The sequence below is a fragment of the Uloborus diversus genome, chromosome 4 (genome assembly GCF_026930045.1).
Source record: "Uloborus diversus isolate 005 chromosome 4, Udiv.v.3.1, whole genome shotgun sequence".
Classification (NCBI taxonomy): Eukaryota; Metazoa; Arthropoda; class Arachnida; order Araneae; family Uloboridae; genus Uloborus; species Uloborus diversus.
Window position 1 is genome coordinate 140,750,338 of NC_072734.1, and position 27,666 is coordinate 140,778,003.

At 34.2% G+C, this 27,666-nt stretch overlaps 2 protein-coding genes across 2 annotated transcripts in view; one reads left to right on the plus strand and one right to left on the minus strand.

Annotated features, from left to right (window-relative positions):
• Positions 1–589: 589 nt before the first annotated feature.
• On the plus strand, positions 590–5,674 carry LOC129220871 (BTB/POZ domain-containing protein 6-like). The gene is made up of 3 exons (XM_054855304.1): positions 590–630; positions 3,119–3,359; positions 5,047–5,674. Exons 1-3 carry the CDS (start codon positions 609–611, stop codon positions 5,672–5,674), a joined length of 891 nt encoding a protein of 296 aa, XP_054711279.1. The 5' UTR covers positions 590–608.
• A 4,089-nt stretch (positions 5,675–9,763) lies between these two features.
• The window catches only part of LOC129220522 (brain-specific serine protease 4-like), a 110,153-nt gene continuing 92,250 nt past the window's right edge, over positions 9,764–27,666 (minus strand). The window contains exons 3-8 of the mRNA XM_054854950.1: positions 23,602–23,883; positions 21,928–22,004; positions 18,511–18,596; positions 14,860–15,140; positions 12,121–12,278; positions 9,764–9,919 (exon numbers count right to left, since the gene is read on the minus strand). Of these exons, the coding sequence (XP_054710925.1) occupies positions 9,764–9,919; positions 12,121–12,278; positions 14,860–15,140; positions 18,511–18,596; positions 21,928–22,004; positions 23,602–23,883 (1,040 nt within the window). The remainder of the gene's footprint in view (positions 9,920–12,120; positions 12,279–14,859; positions 15,141–18,510; positions 18,597–21,927; positions 22,005–23,601; positions 23,884–27,666) is intronic.

Sequence of the window (27,666 nt, forward strand, 5' to 3'; positions counted from 1 at the left end):
AGCAGGAATTGAAAACAAAAGGGGGGGGGGTCTTTTTTCTTGAAACTGCGAATAAAATCTGAATTATTTTTTCATTTTATGTTTTTTTTTGAATTTCTTTATGATTGGAACAATTTTTTGTAAAGCTCATACGTCGCTGTGTTATTATTCGACCCTGTTACACTCCATAAGTAACAGAGTGGTAAAAACATATTTAACCCTTTCTTAAATTGTTTATTGTGTAAAAATTCTTAATATTTTATTACACACAAATAAATGAAGAAAGAGCAAAAAGTATGATTAATTGGTTTTAATTATTAAATTTGATAAAATAAAAACTAAAGTATTAAACGTAATTTATACGATTTTCGCGAGAATGACCCAGATAAACAAATTTGTGGAGGATGCTTATTGAATTGAAGAAAGAAAACATGTTCGGCATAATGTTTGAAGTAATGTCAGTTTTATCAGCCAAGAAACAAGCTCTATTATCATGACCAAGTCTCCTTATCTTTGTACTGATAATAAAAAACCGTTAGATTTTATGCATTTCTTGCGTATGTATAACATTTGTTTTGAAAGATATGTTTGAAATTTTGTGACATTACCGGTTTTGGTACCTTTAAGGAATGTCTGGGACAAGAAAATCAGGTACTCAAACTTTTAAAAATTCCAATTTCAATTTAATTGTTTTTGTAAATGTTCATTAAATATAGCAATATAAATGTTAAAATTTAATTTTCTTTATTTAACGTTTTACATTTTGTTATCTCTCTCTTTTTTTAATCGACTTAAGACGAGAAAAATAGCTTTTTCGTTTGATTTTTATCGTTTTGTTTTTGGAAGTACATAACAAAAACTTCTGTATCTGTGTTTAAGTTATTGCTAAAATTGATTCTGATATGCTTCGATCGACTTTTTTTTGCGAAAATATATTTGAATCCGCTTTACTTCGCAATGTTTTTCCTCTGTTATCTTTTAATAAGTAATGGTTTCTGTTTTCATATTACTATTGTTCAGTTTTCGTACACAATGAATTTCCAGTTTCATGCTCGTTTATCTTTGTATATAAATGTAAATATCATCAATATTTGATTTCATTGCTTTCCTTTTAAAACATTATTTATTTTTCAGAAACACTAAACACACGCTGTTTTAACTTTTTCGTATTTAAAAAATACGAAAAAGTAAGTACGAATATTCGGGGGGAAAAATACGAAAAAGCATAGGAAAAAAAACGGAAAAGAAAAAGTGCACTTACTTAAAATTTCATTACAGAGATTTGCAATTGTTTAAAAAATTTAATGATGTTAAAGTATTTTTAAACATTTAATTATGAAATTGAAATTATGGAAAAGAATAAAAGATTTTTTTACCGGAATGTGAGTAAAAATTGTATTTATTGTAACAGTAATTCAGTGCAAAAGCGTAAAATGTAACTAACACATGCCTTTATTACTACTTAAGGAGTCAAAAGAGTCTTAAGCTTCAAAAATTCAATTTTTTCCCCCAAAATTTACACAAGATGCAGCATTTATTCTACACATATTGATACCAAAATAAAGACAATAGTGCAAAAACTTCCATAATTATTGCAAAAAATATAAAACAGAAGGAAGTAAACAAAATTTCAAAGTCCAATTTCAACCGCGCTTTTCTCAATTCCAATTTTGTCGTACAAGATATAAAAAAAATAAATTGAATTAGTGCTTCAAAAAAAAAAAAAAAAAAATGCGTGCAACAGAAATAGTTATTTAGAAGTCATACTTCAATGTAAGCTGTAGTGATTAATCATGGGCAGATCCAGAAAGTATTCAAGGAGAGGGCGATTGATTTCAGATGCTTATCCTTTCATAAATTCCAAACCTCCGTCCCCTAACATCATGGAACATCGTCTCAAATTAAGATTTCTTCTTCTTTTTTTTTGGGGGGGGGGGGTGAAGGGGGTTGGAGGACTTTTATTTCTAAAAAAAAATCAAAGGATTGAACTGAACCTCATCTCTGACCTTAGCGTCATCAAAGGTGTCCAATTTTTTTTTAATTTCAATTTTAAAAACTTTCTAGAATAAATCCCTCGAACCCCCTCTAATATCACCTAAGATCGTCCAAAATTGAGTTTTTGGAACTTTGAAAAAACTTCGTGTACGAAGTTCCGATCTCTGTTACTAAAGTGGTGAGCGATATGCTACAATTGCGTTTTCGAGGCAACAATTCTGAAAAAAAAAAAAAAAAAAACGCGGGAAAGTCCTCTTTTTTTTACATTATAGATAAGCTAAAATTCCGCTTTTGGAACTTCAGTATCCAAAATATGTCAAGGGAGAGTTTTTGCATCTCGGCTCAAGGAGGGGGCGATTGCCCCCATCGCCCCTCCCTTGTATTCGTCCTTGTGATTAAACAAACTTTTTCTTATAAATGAAAATTTGAATTTTTTGCATAAGATATAAATTTCTTCAGATTTTAATGAATTAAAAATAGTTTTCATTTTTTAGTGTCTAAAATGTTGCAGAAGTCTTTGAAGTAATAACAGACTTTGTTTAAGCTCGTTTTAGGTTTCTATAACCAATATTTCATTTACTGCCTTGCGTGCAGTGAAACAGTATAACAATGGTGTTCGATTTTTAATGACTGTCATTAGGTGCAGTAAAAACATTTCAGTCATTAAAAGTTTTTTCAAAAAATGTTTTTAAAGCATTATTGATGCAGTGTTCTCAATACTGCATAGATAAATTATAAAGTTCATTTCAAAAATAATTATTAAAAATTAGAAAAGAAAGATTAAAACAAAATACTTATCAATAAAAAAAAATGTATATTTTAAAAAATTTTGTGATTGTATTCATTAAACGTGCTACTTACTTTACTTTTCCTTTTTCTTTTTAATATTTATTCTTGATTTAGCTTTATAATTATACATTACGTAAGAAATGATTTGTATGTTTCGTTCTGATTTTTAAAATCCTAATTCTGTTACAAGAAAGAAGTCATTTCACAGAATTTTATAGCTAATTGCTTTTATTACTCGTGTATATACAATACATTAACTGTTTTTAACCGGCGTATCCGTAATTTAACAAGTATTTTGAAAAACAAAAAACGACTTTTAAGCAGGAGTGAACGTTAAACAATACTAGTTTTACAGGAGATTGGAGATCGAAATGCGGCAGCATTACAGAGAGGTGGATCACCGCAAGAAAGAAGGGTTACTTTACGGATGTCACCTTCCTCGTCGGGCCATCGGAAACAAAATTCATGGCCCACAGGAATATCCTGGCTTGCGGAAGCCCCGTTTTCGAAGCCATGTTCTACGGATCTCTTCCGGAATGGAAAGAACCCATACTGTTTCCCGACGTTGACCAGGATGCTTTCTCCATTCTATTAAGGTAAACAGTTGTTTTATAGTTATCTTGTCGGTCTTTATCCCCGTGTTGTAGGTCTGAATTGAGTCTAAACGCTTTACATGATGACATAAATTTCAGTTTGAGTAAAAATAGAGTAGTATGACATGTTAATGAATAAAAGCTTTGATGCACAATTTTCTTTTTAGAACTTTACAATATTATTGAAATCTGTAGTATTTGATACGTAAGGAGAAAACTACTTTCATGGATATATGAACTGAGTAAAAAAAACAAAAAAACTCTGAGCACTTTGATGATTCTGCTTAAAAAGTGTTGCCAACTAGGAAGGGGGGGGAAGCATGGCACTTTTCATCGAAGTCTGATAAATCATAACGGGGTTACGTGCATTCTTGTTAACTTTACAAGGGAATAAGAAATAAGTCCCCTATATCCAAATATTCCAGCATCTATTTTTTACCGCTAGTAAGCGAACATCTGATTCGTTTATTATCAAAACCAGTACTATCCTTTTTTTTATTTTTAATTTTACAGGAGAGGGAGAAAAAAAAATTCCCGCTCTGTCCGCTTAATTTTTATCAAGAAATTCATTTTTGTTTTCTTTTTAAAATAAGCAGTATTTAGAAGTAAGTTACCACTCCTAAGCCAGGGATAAGGCCAGAACTTCATGCAACATACCAGACAGCCCAGTTATGACATCCATGGACTGCAGTTTCGTTCTGAAGTCTTATTAGATTGAATTATCTCTGAACATGATAACCGGGCTTTCTGGTATATTGCATATAGTTCAACCTTAGCCCTGGCTTAGGGGCGGTAACTAACTACTTTAAGTACCCAAGCTTTGCCTTCAATTCACAAGTCGAGCCACACCATGCTGCGGACACTCGCTGGTATAAAATACTAGATAAATTTGCTAGATAAATTTACTTTATCTACCAGTTTGTTGGAACTCTCAGCTTCAATGAGATGACATCTGCCTCCAGCTCGGTTATTCACCAATCCTGACTGATGAGTTCTAAATAGAACGAAACTGCAGTCTTTGGATGTGATAACGGGGCTGTCTGGCATACGGCATGAAATTATCATTGGTTTTAAACCATAAACTTCACAACCTCAATTTTAATGTGGAAAATACATATTACATAACTTTTCTCATAAAGAATGATAACCGGGCTGTCTGGCCCTTATAAATAGAAATTTCAGAAAAATCTTGAAATACGTCAATTTTAGTTTGTTTTGCTTCTTCAAATTGTCAGTCATTATCTGAATTTATGTAATTAAAATTTAAAATAAAAGAATATATTGTACTCTTCAGTTCCTAATTATCCAACATTTAGGGGTAAATTTCACTCCGTTAAAGGTGTTTGTTGTCGATAAAAAAAAAAAAAGAAAGAACATGCGCTCAATATTTTTAAGTATTCTATCAATGATCTAAGTTTTATTCCAATCGGTGATTCACACTTGGGTAGAGTTCCTTAGTAACGATATTTATTACTTAAATGTAATTTTCATTAACTTGTTAAATTTACATTCAGGGGGACAGTACTGTTCGACAACGCAACTTAACAGGGCCACACAGCCAATAGAAAGGAAGCATTGTCCTCTGTTTACTTCACCGGGTGCAATTCCTTAAGGCCTAAATTTTAAACTGTTTTCGTATTTCAACAATAGACATTACACTCAACTGCTTTTAACTGTTTCTTGTTTTTAGCTATATTTACGGAGAGAGCGTAACCTTCAAAGATATATCCACTTCCTTCAAAACCTGTGCTGTTGCTGAGAAATATCTCGTACCAGAACTGAAGGCAGAAGCTGAAAAATTCATATCGAACATCGAGATTAAGGACGACACCGTCTGGAAAGTACTGAAAGAAGCGATTCAGTTAGATGTGGGCAGCATCAAGAATAAATGTTACGACTACATTGCTCGCAAAGCTGAAGATTTACTGTTCGCCAAAGAGTTTATGGATACTGGCGCCGATGTTGTGGACTGCATCGTCAAAATGGAGTCCCTCAATATTTCAGAGTTCCAGCTCCTGCTGGCGATTGCTCAGTGGGGAAAAGCGAACTCTAGATCCACAGGATCTGCTAAAGTGCTGATAATGCCTTATCTTTCTCAGTTGAGTTTCAAAGATATCAGCATCAGTGAGTTTTGTGCATTCACTGATAAGTTTCCAGGCTTAATAGAAAATTCTGATGCTTTGACGATTATAAAACATTTGCTTGAACCGACAGTTTATAAACTGCCAACATGGTGTTCAAAGCGTGAGAGGAACAGGTGTCTTACACCACCAAAGAAACCAGTTGATTTCAGTTATTATGCTTTTTATAGTTCTTAGATGTAGATTAAATTTTGCATAGATAGTATATAGAACACACACTCAATTTCAAAATATATATGTATATTAGATTTGGAAACTCGAAATCAAATGATTAATGATTAACATTTATATTGTTCAACAGAGTGTTTATGAGAATAGTTACTATGAAAGCTAATTACAGTAACTTTTCTCTATACATTAAAAAAAAAGTAACGTCAAAGAGATTGTGAAAAGAAGTCTGTGGTGGACTGCGTCTAGGACTCAACTCAATTCACGCCCTTAGCTAAAGAGCAAAATATATTACTAGAGACCACGAATTTGATAGCGACTTTTCAAACGCACAAAACTGCCGTTTTGCAATGCTCAGGAGCCCTTTAGCTCCTATAGCTCTGCAAGTTAGTACAAGTTAAATTGAAACTCGGGAAAATAGTGCTTTTTGTTCCAAACAGAATTCGTAACGCGTTTTTGTTCTTATTTTTTCTAATTGACGATTTAAATCTTTGCGAATCAAATAAGATTGCGAAGCAATCTTCGAGGTTTGGTGAGCGTTAGTGAGCAGGGGTCGGAGCTCCCTAGTGTTAGTATAAAAACGAAAACAATTGACGTAGCGTGCAAAATATAAACAGATCATGGATGCTGGTGTAGATGTCATGGACTGCATCCTGAAGATGGAGTGTCTCAATATCTTTGAGTTTCAACTCTTGCAAGTGATTGCTTAGTAGGGAAAAGCGATCCATTGGATCTTCTAAAGTATTAATAATGCCTTATCTTTCTCAGTCGAGTTTCAACGATTTGAGCATATATTTCCAGATTTAATAGAAAAGTATGATGCTCTAGCAATTACAAAATACTTTCTGAATCCTTCAATAAGTTACCGTCCTGCTGCTCAAAGCATGAAAGGAATACGTGCCTTACACCACCAGAGAAACCAGTTGATTTTTGTAAAACTTTTTATAGTTTAACTTTGCTTTTTATAATTATTTTAACACGATTGTACTATATAGAGCACGTTCCTTTGAAATCAAAATACATGTTCGATGTGGAAAATTGAAATTAAATGAAAATTTGATTTCGATTTTTTATATTTTTTTAACAAACAATGAATATAATGATTGGCATACATTGTGTATTTATATAAATAGAGTAACTAGTATAAAAGCTGAATTACAGTACATAGTTGTCGCATGAAAGCAACAAGCATATGAGGTAGTGTGCAAAATGTCAACTGAATAAAACAATCTTAGTAGAGAAAAATAGTGGTTAACATAGATTGCTCAGTTAAAACGACATACTGTTGATTAGTGTGTGACTATGATTATTGAAAAGTAAGAACATTTCTGGTTAACTAAAAAATGTTAGTAAAACTATGAAAGGATGTTAGAGGGAAGGGGGATAGAACAAATCAGGACGACATACATGATCACGCGATTTATTTAAAAGCCACATTGATTTTCTCGCAGCGATATCTCTTTAGTCGCAACAAGAGATATGGCAAGTAGATTGCATAAAGTTAAATTTGAAATGCTAAGACTAAGTTTAATATTTATCAGTGAGGCAAGAAAAGAGAATAAATACAGTCGGTCATTCAGAACGCATGTCATGCCTGTACAATAATTATATGGGAGAAATATGAAAAGTTGTAGATTTGTTCAATTAATTAGTTAACGCATTTTTTGAGTTTTGGTCTGAAATCAAATCAATTTTTCTTGTTCTTGAGAAATTATTTAGATTTATGTTTTTTTTCCTTTAAAATGTAGTGTCTTATAGAGTTTCGAAACTCTTTACATGACAAAATTAGTAACTCTGAATTAAAGTTAAGCACTTGTCGAAGTTTTGTTTGAATACTTATCTCTGTCATCTATTTCAATTTGTTCACCATTATTTGTAGCTGTGAAGCTGTTTTTCATTCTGTTATTTCTATTTAATAAATTGTTTTTTATGGAATGAATTTTATTTAACTGCTTGTTTTTATACTGAGTTAAAGAAAGAAACTAAAGATTTAAAAATAATTTATTTTATTAATAAATGTTGAAGATTTTTACAAACAAATGTATATATTATTATGATACAGTAATATACATTTCTATATGAATAGAAAATATTTTCTAGTTCATTTGTCAGGAATCCAAAACCAGTTCTTTTACTCATAAATTATGAAATACAGTAACAAAATTTACATTTAAAATGTACATTGAGACCTTCAGGATTGTAATTATTTCATTTCTACAGCCCCAATACTAAAGAGAAATTTAAATAAATTAACACGTAAAGTACACCAAAGTCTCTTGTTTCTAAAAATATTCATTTTTGTTCTATAAATGTATTTTCATGAGGCATATTCTGTTGATTCTATAAAGTAGTGTTCTTTTTTTTTTTTTTTTTTTTTTTTTTTTTTTTTTGAGCAATCACGATTGCTTATTGTTCTCACTTGACCGTCTTTGATGTTCGTGCCTTTTTCAGCTTAGACCAGGGGCCTCTGCAGCACCACCGCCCACCGTCCTCTGCAAGTGCGGCTACTCTGGTCCTGAGCACTGAACCCAGGAACCCGCTTCTCTTGGTCGGTGGCGTCCATGTCCTACACACACGCACGCTCGCACATGCCTACACACACATGCCTTCACACACATATACGCCTACGAGCGTAACACACAGGTCTACGCACACCACACACGTAACCGTTCAGGAGGAGGGGCAGGCTGGGGGGTACAGAAGCCGTTTCTAGAAACAATAACTCCAATGAGCAGGTTCCTGTCGCAACTCGTGATTGCGAAACACGTAATATGAATTCAAAATTTCAGAATTCAAATTAATTTCCATTTTTTTTTTTTTCAGAAGGTGATTTTATCGAAACTGAAAGTCCTCCCTCACCCCGGAAAATGATTTATTTATTTTCCTGTTTTGTTAAATTAGTTTCAGTGCAAAAAATAAGAGACTTTGGTGTGCTCTAAAACCCGAAACTCAGGAATATGTTCATGCATTTCCTTTCTTTTATTAATGTTAAAAACATGGACGTGAGAGAGAAATGATACGCGCAGACGAAAATATCAACACATAAAAAAACAGTTTTGCTGAACATGAATCCTTCAAAAAATATGCCTAAAATTAATAGATGAAAAATACCATTTTTTTTTCCTTCTCTTTCCTGTTTTTTTTTTTTTTTTTTTTTACTCTCCAGCGATAGAGATACCTCTAGGCGAGCTCTTGCGCTATATCTAGAGAAAATAATTACATTCTCCATGACTTTTAGCAACTGAAGAAAATTGTGCGGTTGAGTTGTTGTTAAAAATGATTGCTAGAATCAGTTGCACAACTAGAATTTTTTCTGGGGGGAGGGGGATTTGAATAAGGGTAATCCTTGGATTGTAAGATTTCTACGGTTAGGGAGAGTGGGAGATTAACCGTAAAAACCGCTCTCGGTTCCACTGCGGCTTAGAATGTGTCATTAATGTTTTTTCCAATGGTAATTCACTACTTTCAAAACTTAGAGCAATAGTTACTAATTTTAAGTTTAATTAATGGTTATTTTATTGTATTTTCTTGCTAAGCATTTTTTCGTTATCTTTGAAATAACAAACGATTTCCCCGTGGTTGATGTAATTATAGTTTATTAGGGTCAACAGTATTGAATTAAAATGCTTAGTAACAGTTCATGCATGCATCGTAAAATTCTACGTAATTTATCCTCATTTATTATTATTTTTTTTCTTTAAAATTTTGGACATTTGAGTTTAATGTGCTGTTTAAACATTACAGCAGAAAATAATTTGTTTGCATCATTATTGCTAATTTTGAAAGAATTTTCTTTCTTGGAAAGCAACTTCCTTCTTAGAATGACAAAAGAACTTCATAACTGCAAAAGAGAGTGCGTAAGACGTGAGTGCCATTTCTTCTTGGAATGCTGACTAGCTGCATCACATCAGCTCAAAAGTAACTTTAAATATTGAAATACCCTCTTTTTTTCAGACTTGAAAAATTGTTACACATTTTTCTTATTTCCAAGGGAAATTTTCAAATCTTGTTCCTTTGTTCTTGTCTTGATGGCAATCCCTAGCCATTTAAAAGTTTGTGGCGCCATCTTTCGACGAACAACCTGACTAGCCATTTCGTTCAGTGCATTGCTGATGAGACCCAATCCGAAGAGCTGGAGACTTTGTGGTAGATTCCAGGTTGATATTGTTTTGCACAGGAGTAACCAGCAGAAACGATGCCCACGAGGAACCAGACATTATTGTCCTCCATCATTAGTGGGCCACCAGAATCACCCTGAAAGTATTTATCAAACATTTTTATTACATATTACATCCAATATACTGACAGCGCGGTTATGACACATAGACAGTAACCACGAGGGAGGAAGACAAAATTTATTTAAGCTACGAGTTTGTTGGCATACTCAGCTTCAATGAGGTGACATCTGCCTCCAGCTTAGTCATCGACTGCTCCAGACAATCTGGACCATAATTAGAACAAAACTGCAGTCTCTGGTTGTCATAACCGGGGTTTTTTTTGGGGGGGGGGGGATTGTTTCTGGATCTGCCTTAGCTCTTGCTTAAGGGCGGTAGCTTACTGTTTAATTAAGTTCAGCACTAACAGTCAAACGTTTTTTAAGGCATGATGTCAAACAATATATTTAATCAGAGCTGAGGCTAAGATTTTGCCCCCCCCCCCAACCCATACCTGAAAATATATCGAGATTATTGGTTAAAATTTTCAACGTCAATTAAAAGCTTTACCGATGATATTATGTCAGTTAATGTTTAACATAGAATAAATGTTTTTTGAAAACATTAGTTTTGGTACGTGCTCGATTTGTAATGCACAAGATTATTTAAAAATAGCAACAATAAGGATTATCTACATACATCAAAAAAAAAAAAAAAAAAGAGTTAAACAGAAAACAAAACTCCAATGGGCTAAGAATAAAAAATTATGGGTCCAGCAAAGCTAGAAGGTCTGTAAAGCAAGTCATTAGCTAAAGCAAAACATAAAACTGAAGTAAATAATTTTGTGGCACACACACACACACTCACACACACCTATAGAAAGAGGGAGAGAAAGAGATTTGTGCTCGTGCACACACACATATACACACTTACAGCAATTTGCATTGAACTGTTGTTCCACATAAATGGTAAATGTTTCACCCAAAGCATGTATAATTCAATTCTAAACCTTCTTTGCTCTGGCTTTACTCTTATACTGCCGTGCAAAGCACAAAAGTCGTATCTGCACTTTTTTTAAAATCAAAATTGAGTTACGGTCCCGAAGTGCCTCTTTGTCACATATTTTACCTCAATACAATGTTTTATCGTCAGTTGTCAATGGGGTATATTTTTAAAATTTTTTGACAGAATTGCATCTGTCAAATACACGGAGGCTCAAAACTTTAAACGGGAATTTCTCATTTCAAACCCAGCTGCAGATACGACTTTTTCGCTTAGCACGGCTGTGTACTGTCGCAATCATGTATTTTTGCGAAAATGATGATATCCGTGATTTCGCGAGCTGAAAATTTCTAAAAATCTGTATGCAAAGATCCGAAAGATAGAAAATCCAGTACGAAACAATATTTCACGAGGTTTACATTTCCGTGATATCGACGGACTTACAAAACTTCTACAGTATTTGATTCAGATTCCATTTTTTTCTGAATTTTGAAAAACATATTTCTCACCCACAAATGACCATAAAACATTGTATGTTGGTAAAATGTGTTATAAAGAACCACTTCGTGATAATAACTCAATTTTGATAAAAAGTACAGATACAAATTTTCTGCTTAGCATAGCAGAATATCAAGTTCATAGAAAACTCTGCCAACTGCGTGGGGAAACATTTACGGCAGATTTTACTACATATTTGGAAGAAATCAAGACATAAAATCGGATCACGATATGTCGACTGGAGAAGTTTAAGAGTTTTGTAAACTATTTAAACTAGTTTAGTTATTCTTTATATATAAACCTGGTATCTTAAAACCAAATGGTTGCCTCCTTTAATCTGACCACTTTCTTATAAGAGTATACACACATTCACTGTTTTTAGATATAATTACAATACAGCGTTCCCAATTTGCTTTTAAAAGGTTAGTTTTTTTCGTTTGATAAATAATTTAATAATTAATGTTTCGAATTTTTAATTTATGCAATGACATTCCGTCACAACGAAAAATTCAAGCAATGTCATGGCAAGTAAATCGGGACTTACACTGATACGGATGTTTCGTTGTAACAAGATTTCTCTGAATATACATCTTTTAACTGGGTCTTCAGTTGAACACTCGTTGGCACTAAAAACGACCTAAACTGCACTTTGTACCTGTTATTAACAGTAGAAATATTTCGGAACTTCATAGAAAAAGGGAGGGGGGGGGTGAGAATAACCTTTTAACCTTCAAAATATTCAGCTTTATGTACAGACGCAACTTGCCAAAAAGTGAAATTTGTGTGCAGATTCAGCCTTACCTGACAAGCATCCCTGCCTCCGTATTCATAGCCAGCGCACATCATCTCATCGTGAATCCGTATGTTGATGCCTTGCTTCCTGTGCCACGTTTCGCAAACCTTGTTGTTGATGATAGGAACCGAAACATACTGCAGAACTTTCGGACGAAGCTTCGAACCTGGGGACGAGAGAACAGAAATTAAACGTCTATGGTTCGCGAGTTGCTCAATCCCTCTGTTATATGACTATAATTGGAGCAAATCTTACTTTTCAGCATTGAGAAGACTACGCAGATGTTAGTCATAGGATTACAACACTGCCAGGTAAAGTTTGCCCCAACTATGGTCTACGAGTTGCTTAATCCTGGTACCGTGAAAACCGTGTAAGTTAGGCCCGTGACATCTAGAACGAAACTGCAGTCTCTGGATGTGATGACCGGGATGTCTGGTTTCTGGTACAGTCGAGCCCGTTTGTTGGGATATTGGTTGAAAGAATATCGCCCTTAATGTAATAAATTTTCAATGTACCAAATCATCGAAATAAGTCATTTTGATCCTGTATAATGGAATATCCCGCTTATTAGAATTTTTTGTGGCAAACTGGCTATTGCATTAAGCGCGCTCAACTGTATATTGCATGTAGTACTGCCTTTGCCCTGGCTTAGGGGCGGAAACTTACTGATAAATGCCCAAGCTTTGTCTTCAATTTACAAGTTGAACTGCACCATGCTGCGGACACTCGCTAGTGAGATAAATTCACTTTATCTACCAGTTTTTTGGCACTCTCAGCTTCAATGAGATGACATCTGCTTCCAGCTCGGTGATTCTCTATTCCAGACTGATGAGTTCCAACGAGAACAAAACTGCAGTCTCTGGAACTGATAACCGGGCTATCTAGTTTAATGCATGAAATTACCTTCGGTTTTAAACCATTAACTTCACAATATCAATTTTAATGCTTTTTAAAATTGGAAATACATATTATGAAACTTTTCTCATAAACTAATGTATGATATAAAAGGTATCGAACATTATGACAAAACTCGGAAACTAATTGGTTTACATTAAAAGAAATTTTATTTGTTTGCAGCTAAAATTTAAGCGATTAACTTGGATACTGAATTTTTTATAGTAGAAATAAACTAGGTCATACTATTGATTATCATTTCTGATGGAAGTAGCACGGATTTAAAATTTATTTATTTTCAAACATCAGAAACAAATCTGAATTCTTTCTGAACTTCAAAAAAGATTCTTCATGAAGGGTGCGATTAGTTTCTTTTAGCTTTTATTCAATTTTACATAAAATACAGCTTGATATTGGGAATTTTTTTAGAAACGATATCATCGGAGAAAACTGTTATATAAGCATGTTTATTGCCGAATATCAAAGCACATTAAAAGAATTGATGAGTTTATTACCTTTTAAAATTTTTAACGCTCACCAAAATTCTGAGTTAACTCCCCTAACTCCGAGTGAATTCCTCAGAATAAAATTCAGGTCTCACAAAATCTGTACGTTTTTCGCGCAGCTATGCACACGAAACAAGAACAATGAAACAAACTGAGTTGAGTTGCTTTAAACACCGTAAAAATGATTCAGGAACATTCCTGGAAATAAATGGACAGCTGATATGCCCAATTTCTGCCAGTAACATACCCTGAAATAAATCAAGACCGTTTTCTGCTAAAAATCAGTAACCTTCCTGAAATTAGCCTTGAATCTTTCTGAAGAATAGGGATATCTCACCGGTTAAAACCAGTCTATAGTCATCAAAGGAAATTCAGCACGTTTAACACAACTGATAGAACCTACCAGCGTTCTCAAGAAAGCTCCAGAAGCATCAATGCAACCATGGCCCAAGCGCTAAGGCAGAATTGTAAGCAAGAACCAAGCATCTTCCTTGCCTGCAGCTACGCAGAGACTTATTCGCTCTCATTTGGAGCTTAGTCAACCTGGACAAGCAATAATCGAACTGAAGATGATACACATAATAAATACACTCATTTAATCTTTATCTGGTAGCTAAAAATAATTTTCAAACCAGTTGGGAGTCTGCATCCTTGAAGCAGCAACTTGAGGCAGTTAAGCAAGGTACTTAAGTTCGCAAAGATACTTGATTTTACGGGGAAATACCGGTGAAATCCCACAACGCTCCTCAGAAATAATCAGAAACGCTCCGGACTCTTTTTACAGTGAATATGTGCCATTATCCGTTAAAAGATAATCATTTACAGGGTGTCCCAAAAGTGACAAGTCACTTTTAAAAATCAATAAAAACTCAACGGGTAGGGATAGAAAGACGCGGTTTGTTGCAATATGCTTAGGACAACAGTAAATTTTCATGCATACAAACATGAAAAAATTAGTTACAATGTTCGACAATAGATGGCCCTGCAGGTATTTAGATTAGGTTTCAGGTGTGTCTGTCTGAAAATTTACTGTTTTTTCAAGTATATTGCAAATAAATGGTGTATTTCTGTCGCTGCCCGTTTAGTCTTTATTGATTTTTCAAATATACCAGTCACTTTGGCGATCTTACAGACTGCGTTTTCTTTTATACCTTTTAAACTACCTGTAGCGCCATCTGTTGAGGAACATTGTAACTAACTTTTATGTTTGTATGTATGAAAATTTACTGTTGTCCTAAGCGTATTGCAACAAACCGCGTCTTGCTATCTCTACCCGTTTAGTTTATATTGATTTTTAAAAGTGACCGGTCACTTTTGAGATACCCTCTATACAATGAAGAATCTCACCTGGTTCAAGGGCACCCCATCCAGCAGCGTATGCAGTCCTGCCAAGGAAGTCGGCACCTTTCCTAGGAATACAGATGGGCCGAATGTTTTCTCTGTAGGGTGCGGGTCGGTCCAGAACCACCACAGCAACATCGAAGCGATCCGCTTGTGGGGTGAAACGGAAATTGGGGTGCAACCGCACTTCGGCCACCCCAAATGTCTCGGCTGGTAGGCTCTCTACGTTCGAATGAAGAACGTAGTCTCCTAGGGTGACTCGTATGCTTTGCGGTTTATGCTGAGATCTGGAGAAAAGGTAGTTTATCAGAGAAACAACAAAGCAAATTGCTCTTAATTTGTAATACATACGGTTAAAAAGTAGAAAAAAAGAAACGAAGGATACCCAGAAAAATACAGGTTCAAAAGTCAAATGAATGAGCAAACTAATATATTGTTTACAAACATATACCGATAGCTCAATTATGACATCAATCCAGGCACTGCAATTTCCTTCTCATTTAGAGTTATTAGTCTGAAATAGCTGAGTTAGAGACATATGTCTTCTCATTGTAGCTGGGATTACCTTCATACTGGTAGCAAAAAATAATTTAACGTACCAGAGGGAGTCCGCAAGCATGGTGCAGCTCATCTCGTAAAGTGAAGGTTGAATAACAAATAGCAAGTTATCTTTCCAAGTAGCGCTAACACAGCACAGTAGCGACTTATGCGCAGTACTGCCTTAGCCCAGGTTTGGGGCTGTAGAGTCCATTTTTAAAAATGTCGAAAGATCGAATTCGAATAGTTAAAATGACACACACACACAGAAAGCTGAACAGGTTCAAGAAGGACATGAATTCACAAACTAAAACCCAATTAATTTATAATTTTCGCAGCCGAAGTGTTCCTTTAGCTCTATGGTGCATATAAAACCCCTGAAGTATAAATCGATGAAAAGTGGTTAGTGCGTACAAAATCATACAGAAGTGTTAGTAACTAAATAAATACAGGTGGGGTACAGTGCTACAAAAAAAAAAAAAAAAAAAAAAAAAAAAAATAGAATGTAGCATCAGCTTATTTTCGGCATGGATATAAACTAACAATCTCTCTTTTATTAAATTTATTTAAACTGGAACATTACTAGCAATAATTTAAATTGCACTTTGATTCAATCAGTCGATCGTATCACTTAGCTTCGTATCTGGGGCACTCTGTTACAGGGTAAGGGGCACAATATTACAGCATAAAAGTAATAGAAAAAATAACATTTAGCGAAAAGTAAAAATTTCTAACAAATATTATATTTCTTTAAAATATTTTTTGGGAACGCATAGACATTTGCCTGACGTTTAGTCTTTCTTGCTATAACTTTTACAATAGGAAGCACACTATTAATATCTTCTAACGATATCATCGGCATATCAGGTTCAATAGGAAAGTAGAAATGATTATCAATTTTGCCCCAATTCTACTTAAATAGCTAACGTCACATTTATTATCCTCAATATTTTTCAGTAATTTGTCAGTGTAGTGTCTCACTGCGTCTCGGAGAGCCAAACCGAATAGAGAGGAAAATAATCAGAGCCATGATGAAATTTCTAGCGAAAGCCGTATGTAGGCTTCACTGCATTGTGTATGCTATTGTAAAGAAACACGATTTACAGCAGTAGTTTTGAGTGCAGAAAATATTTTTTCTTTGTTGAATTTTTTGTAAGAAACATACATCAATCAACATCAACAAATTCTATAAAAGGAACATTTTTCATTGTTTTCATGCAATAAGATTGGGTGGTATCAAAAGCACATACCTCAAACCTGTTTTTGTGCGGTCGTTTTTTGTGCGATTTTTTTTCTGCGGTACGTGAAAATTTCAATTGATTGGGGCCCAATTGACGAAATAATTTATAAAATGAGTGAGAGGAATTACATTCAAGTGATGACAGTGGCATCCCTATAAGAGTTCACTGTGACCTCCCAAAAATGTCCTTATACGGGAAATTTTGTCGGGCTATTCAGCAAAATTATCATCACTTGGAAGCAATTATTAGTTATTTCGTAAATTTTTGGATTGTTTTCTGCGAGAGACGTTTTTTTTAATGCAGTTTCTATCCACCACATACAAAAGATATTTTTAAACTGCATTGCGAAAACAACTTTTTATAGCTAATCGTGAATTTTCGAACATTTTTTTTATTTATATCCATCGCATAAAAATAGGTTGGGTGTATTTTATATTTTCCCACCATTCATAACAATTCGTTTATTCTACATTAATAACCAATTTCTTTTCGCCTAAATACGATAATAAAATAACTTTTCATTTTTTTATAGACAAGATTTTTTTACTGTTCCAAGATCAAAAATGAATAAATAAGTAAATACATAAAAAAAAGTAGGGCCTCGTGAGGTTCATATTTATGAGCTTTTAGTCCCATTTATTAGTGTAAAAAATATCATTTTGTGGCGTATTCGCTTGCAATGTATTTCAATCAAGTTTTCTTAAAGCTACATAAAACACCAATAATAAACTCTGCTTTACGACACTAAACGTTGACTTTCACTAAAAAAACGTTTAATAATTTCAGTTTATTTTTCATGCAATAAAAATGCTTAGAAGAAACTTTTAACTAGTACCAGATATTGAAATGAAGCGACAAAACTCATCAATCATATCAGTTATAAACATTGTTCAAGTCATTAAAAATCGCAAATGCAGTGACCGGACTGCAAGAATTGGCGCTATGGCCAGCCAGGGGTCTCAGTTCGGGGGGGGGGGGATAGAAGAATTTCAAGGGAAGAATGAACGTATTTCAAAAATAAAGTTAAACTAAAAATAATAATTTTTTCAATTATAAGGACATTTCTGACATTATGGTCGTTTTTGAAACTCTAAGTGCAGTTTTGACCACATATGCCTGTGAATGCGTATTTGCATTATTAACAAGCATCAAGTCAAAATATCAAGCAAGGATTTTTCGCAAGTTACAACCTAGTATTCAAAAACTTGTCAAGAGCAAACAGTGGTAATATTTCTATTGATGTTGTGAAAGTGAGTGTCATAGCGTGCCAACTTCACCTAGGTCCAAGATTGTTTTCAATGTTTCTGTATTTAGTTCTTTAATTTCCCGCGTTCTATTAAGAATATGTTCGAAATAAAGTTTAATTTTAATTTTTTTTTTCGAAATTATCTACATTTTAATTTAATTACCAGCTTCAACTAGCCCAACTAGCTTCAGTTTCAAGTATTGACCGCATATGGTGGTCTGATGAGGGAGGGACAAGGCGCAAGAGCACACCAATGTTCAAAGGGGGATGCAGAGCCTGAAAGGAAGAGAACCCTTGCGTTATATGATCTTGATTCTTCAATTTTTCTTCTGATTTGCTAATTTCTCCTTAAAGAAGATAAAAAACACTAAATCGCCAAGTACAGAGAAATCCTTATAGGCATTTTGTTTTCCTTTAAAAAAAAAAAAGTCAATTTTTGACCTTTTAAAAAATAAAATAATAAAAATACATAGTAATGATAACACAATAATTTAAAAAAAAACATTGCAAAGCATTTTCGGGTACCTTAAAGTAACTTTGAAAGAAAACTATGTATGGTAAAAGTGAATTCAAAACTGATTTCATACAAGAATACGTGTTCTGTTTAGGGGAAAGATAATTTAACAACTATACCTGGCAACGCAATGGCCGGCCGTTACAACAAACCTTCGACCAACCAGCGCTCCTCCGCATCTACTTCCACCTACTTGAATGACAGCCTGAAATTCATTCAATAAAAGAAGCATTTTTAAAATAAGGACACAGTTAGTAAAAACGAAATTTTTTAAAATAACAACTCAGGACTGTACATATAATTATTTCTAGTCATAAAAATAAATAACTCATGAAAGTCACTTTTGGTTAAACAGGAGAATTACACTATTGATGCATTAAACTTACCGTTATTCAAATAGAAACATACTCATAGGAAAATAATCTGGAAAAACGAGATGATTCTTTTAAGATAAAACTACTTTCACGAAATTATTCGGTATTAGTACTTTCTCAACTTACGACAAATAGAAAAAAAAAAAAAACCTACTAGTAGCCTTAAAAATTAAATATAAAAATCGGTAGCTAATTAATTAAAAGTGATTGGTTAATATTCCATTACGCATTATGATAATCACTCTGTAAAGGTATATAAAAATTTAATGTAGCATAATAATTATTCAGCATTGTAAACTACTATCGTTAACCGAGAAATTAATATTCAAATCAAATACAATTACCTAGTAACTATTATTAAAATTAAAGTAAGCAGGGGAAAGGGAAACATACCAAGAACTACACTGATCCAGCCATAAACACATTCTGGGTCCCCCAGGGCGTCCTAACAGTTGTTACATATTCAACATGCTAAGATTTGTTGTTGTTGTGTTATGCCAGCTAAGCTGGGAATTTAGGATACACAGCTTCACTTTTTCAACAGTACCGTAATTTGGTGTGAACTTCCACCAAGCACACATGCCACAATTACTCTTTTATAGAGCAAGCTACCGTTTACCGCACAAAAACACATTCACACAAAAAAAAGACTAGGACAGGAGAAAGAAAGTACATCCATGCCTGATCCGGGGTTCGAACCTCGAACCTCTCCATCTACAAATCAGGGGTGATTGTGACTCCATGAAAAAATACCTGAACTTCTTTTTCCCAAGAAGAAAAAGTGTTTTGATGGGCATATATATATACATTATGTGTATGTACACATTATATTATGTATATAAATCATTTATATACATAATTATTTGTTGGGGCTAAAACTCGAAGTTTTAATTGGACTTAATACGTCCATGTGCATGGTGGGAATTAAATTCTTTTAATTTTTCTCACTTCTTAAAATTTTTCAAGGATCTAGATTTTATTCAATCCCCCACCCCAGCTGTTCTTCGATAATTACCGTAGAGTTTACAAACCATGACCGTAGCTTAAGCTTTATACCAAACAAAACGTCTTCAATTTGGACTTTTGGCATTTCATTAATCGCCCTGAATTTTACAAAAGTGGGTTTTTCTGAAAATATAGAAGTTCCGGTATTTTCGAAGATGAAGATACCGGAATTCAAGATGAAAATACCGGAAATCCGGTAAAATACCGGAACACAATCACCCCTGACAAATAGACTCCTCTGACCGCGAGACGAGGCGGTATTGGGAACGGAAAGTAACTTTAGGTGGCGCTATAATTAGGAAAAAAAAACGAAACCAGCTTGTCTGCTACAATGTTCTGCTACGGCATGAAGCTAGCAATGAATCATTACATCTTTACTTGTTTTTAGTAATATTCATGCCTTGTTTTCATATTTTGTGCTTGGTTTGGGAAGATGTGGTTATTCCTAATGCGCCAATTATTCGTAAACTGTAGGTTTATTGATTTTCTTTTCGTATTTTGATTTATAGTATTGATATTGTTGCACATCCATTCTTTAACTCTTTACTGTCTACAATCATTCCATATCTTATTCTGTTTCTAATTTCAGCTTTAATCTATTGTCTACTATCCCTTTGTCATTGTTGGTGTATATTTCTACACAGGAAGATTGCATATTATTATTTGCACTGATTGGTCTAATAGCCGATAAATACGAAGTTACCTCTAAAAATGTAGCTAGAATATACTTGTATCATAGCAGATTCTAGTAATTTAGTAATATACTAGCTGCGTTGCCCGGCTTTGCCCGGTCTACCTTGAAAAAAAAAACCATAGTGTCAAGTGAAGTATATTCAATAACCAGGATTAAATGAAAGAAAAAAAAAACCATCATGCAAAATTTCTCCGCCAAACAATGACGACAGATACTAAAATACTTTTAAGAAATTAAAATAAAATGAGAAAGATGGATTTAAAAGGCGTAACCATGGAAACACAAAATAAAATAAGTTTAATTGAAAATGAGAAAGATGGAAATAAACAATGGATTCAAAAAACGTTACCGTGGAAACGGAAAACAAAATGGTTAAAAACTTGAATAGAGAACAAATTTTTGAACTTCATTTAATTTGATTGTAACTTTTTTTCTAATGGAGATAGAGGGTAAAACTTTCGACCCAAGGTCGAGTTAGATCTGGAGTAAAAAAAGCAGCTCTTTTCGATGGTGTCAAAATGAAAACTGTGGGATCATTCTTTCACTTTTTATTTAGAGATTTATAGAAGAAAGTAGTGCCTAAATTTCAGCTAAGTCTAAAAAAATTCGAGCTAAAAACACCAATAACTCCCGCCGTAATAAACTTAGAGCATTGGAACAAATTGCGTAGAACGCAGAAAATTCTACCCTTTCTAACAATTTGCAATATTAATTTGTGCAAGTAATTTTTCACCCCCATATTCGGGAATTTATGTGAAAATTGGGCCTAAATTGGAATAAAAAAAAGAACTATTCATCGAATTGTTTTCGAAGAGAGCTGCAAACCTTCTCAAGACTTAAAGGAACAAACTGTGAAAATTTCAGCGAAATCGTCCGGGTAGTTCTCGAGTTTTGCGAGTTCAAACTCACAGACACTTTTTGGAGACTTCATTTTATACTATGTAGAGATACTACTCAGGGTTCAGTTTCCGAGTGGTTTACGTTGCAATATATTTTTGTATCTCCTATTGTCATACTTGTTGGATGACTAGTATGATCGAAAGTAGTATATGAGTGGCAAAAGACAAGTTTTCTTATGATGCCTTTTTCAGATTTATCAGAAAGATTAACTGTTAAACAAGAGTTTCTACAAATATATCAGGTTGAGAGCTTTTCATTTTCGTTCAATAAGTTAAAATACACAAATGGCATTTTTTTCCTTCGCTAAAAAACTTAACACGCAGAACAACGGGCAATCGCCATCGTTTCCTATTTAGATTCTCTCGCAAAGATGGCGTCCTGGTTATTTTCAGTTCCCAATGGAACAAAAAACAAGGGTTCTAATGGGGTTTAACTCAACCACTTTGCTGTGCCCTGGAATGGGAGATCTATACAACCAACATGGCTAATCAGTTCTTGATCGTTCAGAAACTTTTTATTTCTAGTTAGGTAAATGAAATAAAAGCGGAATAAAATGAGTTTACCTGCCAAGGGAACTGTCCAAAGTAAGCGTCATTGCCACCGACGATTCGGCTCGTCCTCGTAGCGCTACGGCCGCAGTCTTCACATGAAAAGAACACAGTATACAATGGGGTATCAGACCATGCACAGGAGAAACAGAAACAGTTTTGGTTAGAACAAGCTCCATTTAGGGGCAGTCCACAAATGATGTCACACTTTAAAGGGGAGGGCGGGTCGTGAAATGGTGACAGTTAGTGATAAGAGGGGGGTAACAAGAGGTGTGACATCACACATTTTCTAAAAACAATTTTTATAAAGAACATGTTGATAAATGGCAAGGGGAGGAAGAAGTAAGGCGGAAGTGTGACACTTGGTGATAAAGGAAGGAGGGGGTAAAAAATATCGAACAAAAGTGCGACACAATTTAGGGACAGCCCCTTACTGAAATCCAGTTTAGCATTTAATGCTACTTGAGAAATCGTTGTACTATATTAAATACAAGCAATTTTTAATTAATCATTAGATGCTTTATGCGTGTGAATTCATTCAGAAAGATATTCTGAAAAAACTAAACTCAAACAAACGAATAAAATCACATTCAGGAGCGTGAACGGAGGGGGGGGGGGACAAATGTTGGCTCGAGTTCGAGCCTGAAGGGGGTCCTAGATTTTTAAAATGGGAGTGAAATAAATATTCAGGAACGCAGGGGTAAACAATGTGGAGTCGGACTCTTAAATGGCATTCGTGCGGGGCCCTAAAATCAATCTGCACGCCCTGCTCGCACTAAATCCTTCCAACTTACTATGGGACGCTGCAATTTTCAGCCTCTTTATTCTATTTATTTATTTATTTATTTATTTTTTACAATTTCTGAAATATTATCTGAGATATTTTGTCCATTTGATTCAAATTACCATCACTAAATATGTCGAAAAGATAAAAATACGAATAATAACCGAACATGAATCATAATATTCTACTCAAATAAAATAAAATAAATCATGAATAATTATCATGAAGCGAATGCATTTGAAGCTAAGGCATACTTTATTGTTTTGTTGTTTTGGTAGTTAAAGTATATTGCAGATTTTATTTTAACAGACAGTGGGGAGAGGACATCTGAGGGTAGTGGGTTCGATGCCCAGGCCATATAAAAGCACCATGCAAGGAACATCCTCGTTTATGCTCCGAGACAGAAAACCCTGTGTGATGGTCACTGAGTAATTACCACGGGTGCAAGAGACTGGAGAAAATTTCCCTCCCCATCAGTCACATGTCTAAATTGTGAAGGTTGAGATAACTGGTGGCGCTATCTCTCGATGGGCAAGCCAGTTCATCGTTCTATTGGGGATAGTGATGGTTAACAAAGAGCCATTATTTAATTGGTGTTGGTAAAAGTAAATGTCGAAAGGCAAATGCTTGCATGTCAATAAATAAATAAATAAATGAATGAATGAAGTTAAATAAATAAATAGATGAATAAAAAATAAATTAATAGATGAATAAAATAAACAAATGAATGAATAAATGAATAAAATAAAGAAATAAATGCATGAATAAATTTGAAAAAATAAATAAATACCCTAATAAATGGTAAAATAAAATAAATAAAAGTAAAATAAAGAGAAGAAAGGGAAAAAAATCGCATCGAAAAGAGTTTAAATTATATAAAATTCAAAATATCACTCGACACTCACATGGATCGTTCTTGACCGGCCCATAGTTTTCCGAGCTGATTTGCTTGTCGCTGTTAGTGATGCAACAAGAGAAGAGGGGCCCACACGACGAGCCCAGGGAGCCCCCCGACAGCCAGCAGTAGAGGAAAAATTGGCACTTGCCCCCGCCCGAGCAGTAGGAGAAGGCGCCCTGTTGGCGAGCTGGCGAAGAATACGAGTTGAACATGGATCGCCCCTCGTGGCGGCCCCGCTGCCTCCTGTACCGAGAAGGCGAGTCTTGGGGTGGATGGATGTAGATAGCCCCTGTTGATAAAAATATGTATATTCTTTACTAATAATAAAACTGAAAGTCTCTCTGTCTGGATCTGTGTGACGCGCCTAGCGCCTAGACCGTTCTGCCGATTTTTATGAAATTTGGCATAGAGTTAGATTGTAGCACGGGGTTGTGCACCTCAAAGCGATTTTTCGAAAATTCGATTTTGTTCTTTTTCTATTCCAATTTTAAGAACATTTTCACGAGCAAAATTATCATAAAATGGACGAGTAAATTACCAAGTTAGCATAACGTGGAACCGTAACGTGGGAAAGCCAATTGGCGAGAAATTCACCATACATCATTTGTAAACATACAGGCGAACCAAAAGACCTTTTAATTTTTCTACTACGGGCAAAGCCGTGCGGGTACCACTTGTAATGAATATAGTGAAAATCATATATCTACCTCAGAGCCAAACTATCGTGTCCGAAAATGGCAATTTTCGAGTTATTACTCCTTTATATTTAGAATATTAATCGCATCGAGTCATCATGACGTAATTCTGTAACAAAAATTCCTTTATAATTATTTGGCAGCATAAAAGAGCGGTAGTTCCATCCTTTAAATGAACTAAACAACAGTTTTTTCGCTTTCCTTCAAAGTAGTGATAGTGTGACTTACGTTGGTCTGGTTCTGAGGCATAGATAATATAGAGCTCTCAAGAAAAATAGTGGCACTTTGACGAGCTTACTTCCGGTACTAATAAATTAGCAGAAATGGCAGTTGTATAGACACAGCTTTTCCCTATACGCAAATCGAACCAAAAAGAAGATTTTTGGTTGGGTCTTGCTCGACATGATTTTCTTTCTATTTTAATAAAAATTTTTTGTTTTTTAAGGAAAGGTTTTCTTTCCCCCTGATGTGGTGGCCTGATTAACTGCAATAGCACAAATGGTTTATTGAAGAAATAATTACTGGAGTATGGAGTAATGCGATAGTAAAGCAAAAATTAAAAAAAAAATTACTTTCTTAGCCATAAATAAAAATTATGTTGTATTATAAAAGTATGAAAAAAAAAACACACACAAAAAGAAGTCATTTTTCACCCAAACGGACCATAAGTTTGTCTACCTGTTTTTGCATCAGATGGCGACACCAGCGTCTTGAAATATCGCTTATTTTTATTGAAAAGAAAAAAAAAATCTCTGCCTTTCTACCGATCCTTTGGGTTAAGCCATATTGCTAATCCTAATACGATATTTCATGCATATGTAGGGACAGCTAGTATTACTCCCCCCTCCCCCCATTTTGAAAAAAAAAATGAGCTGCTCTCGTCTGTTCATTTATCAGTTCTCTCGGAATTAAATTGAAAGCAAACTAATAACAAAATTCTAAACTTGAATGAGAAAAACAAGAAAAACTGCTCTGCTTTTATTTGGAATCATCAGTATTTTATTATTTTTTACCACATCAAATCAAAAAAAGGGAAATATGTTCTTTAGAACAAATTGGAATGTGGTGCTGCCATCTATCGTGGTGCGATTTCCAAAAAGTAGGCCCACTTTTTTAGAAACGTTGTAGCTCCAGCGGCACCCCTTCAAGGATGCGATTTAGCTACCAATGGCACCCCATGGCACCCTCACAGTTGCCATTTGGCTCTGTATGACACCCTTGGAGATGCCATAGGATTCCATATAATGGTACCCTTGAGTGTGCCATATGGAGCTTAATGGCACGCGTAAGGAGGTGCCTCTTATGCTACCATAGTTCACCCTAAAAGGCAACCTGTAGTTTTAACAGTGTAGTGAATCCGTAATATGCTATTTTACACCAATACGCACTTAGCTCGGTTTATGAGAATATTTGTAAAAGCTCCGGGTAGAGATGAAGTGATTTGTTTGTACCTCAGGAATCAGGAACAAATCCAAAATTTTGGATTAGGCAAATGTAAACGATTGGTTTTATTGGTTCGCCAATTAAAGCAGTTTTTCAGGATGATAGGGATGTGCCGACCAACACTCGCTTTTGGAGCAATCTTGGGAGCAGTAAAACGGCAAATTTGGAGCAGCTTACAGCAGTAAAAATTTAAATTTTGCATCAATTTGAAGAATTATATTTCAGGGCTGGAAAAATCTTTAATATTTGACATGCCCCGCCAAGCATGTTTGTCTAAAAAATACATAGCCGAATAAAATTTTTCGATGCTCAGATTTTTATTGTATTATAACGAAAATAAATGAATTCGTCGTATAGCATTAATCAGACAAAAACTAATTTAAAAGTTTTATGCCTGAATCGAGAACCACTTCAATATAAAACATAAAAAAAAGTTTCAATAAATCGTACCTAATAATTCGTCATTAAAATTATCAATATTTAATTAAAAATTATAATAATTGCATGCCCAGCCGGGCATATAAGTGTAAAAGATTCATTACTGATCGGAATTTTTACATGCGCCGGGCACGTCGGACAATATAATTTTCGAGCCCTGATATATTTAACACACAGAAACATCTGTGACTTATACATCACTTCTTTAGTGCACATTTAAGTTATAGTTCCTTGATACCTAATTTTTAAATTTGTTTGCTTTTATGTTCATTATATAACGAACATAAGTAATCGCAGGGGTGATTGTGAGTTCATCAAAAAATACCTGAAAGTTTCAAAGCGAGAACGGGGGGGGGGGGGGTAATCTTTGGCCCCCATTACTTAAGTGCACCTATGCCATAGTATTAAATAGTTCAATAGTCAGAGTCAAAATAGTGTGTGCACATTTGATTAAAATTTTAATGGGTTACAAAGTTACTTTTGAGCTGGTGTTATACAAAATTATCTTGACATTTGTCCATCTTAAGAGATAGGTGTCCATCTTAAGGCTCTTGCAGGTATATTTAATGAGTATTATATAATTTTTTAAAAATTGCGGAGGTAGGGAGATAAAAGCATAACAAAAAAAAAACATAATTCCGGTATTTTCGGACATAAAAATACCAGAAATATGTCCGAAAATACCGGAAATTCGGTAAAATACCGGAACACAATCACCCCTGTAAACGACATAAGATATATATTGTGTATACATGTAACTCAAAAATGTATTCAAAAAGGTTTTTTTTTTTGAAAAGCAAAAAAGAAATTTAAAAACTTTACTTCAACAAGTTACAAATGAGTTTAAAGAGCTATTAATTAATCTTTTTCTTTCTTTTTTTTGGTATGTGTAAGTATTTACTTATATTTGACTTTATTACTGTTGTTATTATTGTTATTATTATTATTTTGTCCTATATGTTTATATACTGAACTACTTGATTAACAAATCTGAAGATCAAGCAAAGGCAACATTAATACTTTTTGTTTTTTACTGTTTGATATTTAATCACAAAATTAATAAAGAAATTACGATGAAAAAAAAATTATTTTGAGAAATGATGTCATAAGAAAAGGATCTTTAAAATACACGTGAAAAAATAGGAAAAATGTGAGAAAAGAAAAAAAAAATAAATACAAATTTTAAGACCGACTAAGAATGTGGAGAAAAAGTGAATTTGAGAAACTTTAAATGTTTGCATATTCATTACCAGAGCATTAGAATTACCAACTTTTGTTATCTTAAGTGTTGCTAACCAAAATTAAAAATCAATTTTGTCTCCTAAAACAGAAAGAAACCCATGATTAAAAACTGGTGAAGAATAGAAATTTTTACAGATGGCTTTCGCTTAAATCAATTTGGATGCAACTGGATTGATATTTTCGAGTGGGCGTGACAAGAAGAGGAACTTACAAGTCTTCATATTCTAAAAACAAAGGATAAGAAGTGTTGAAAA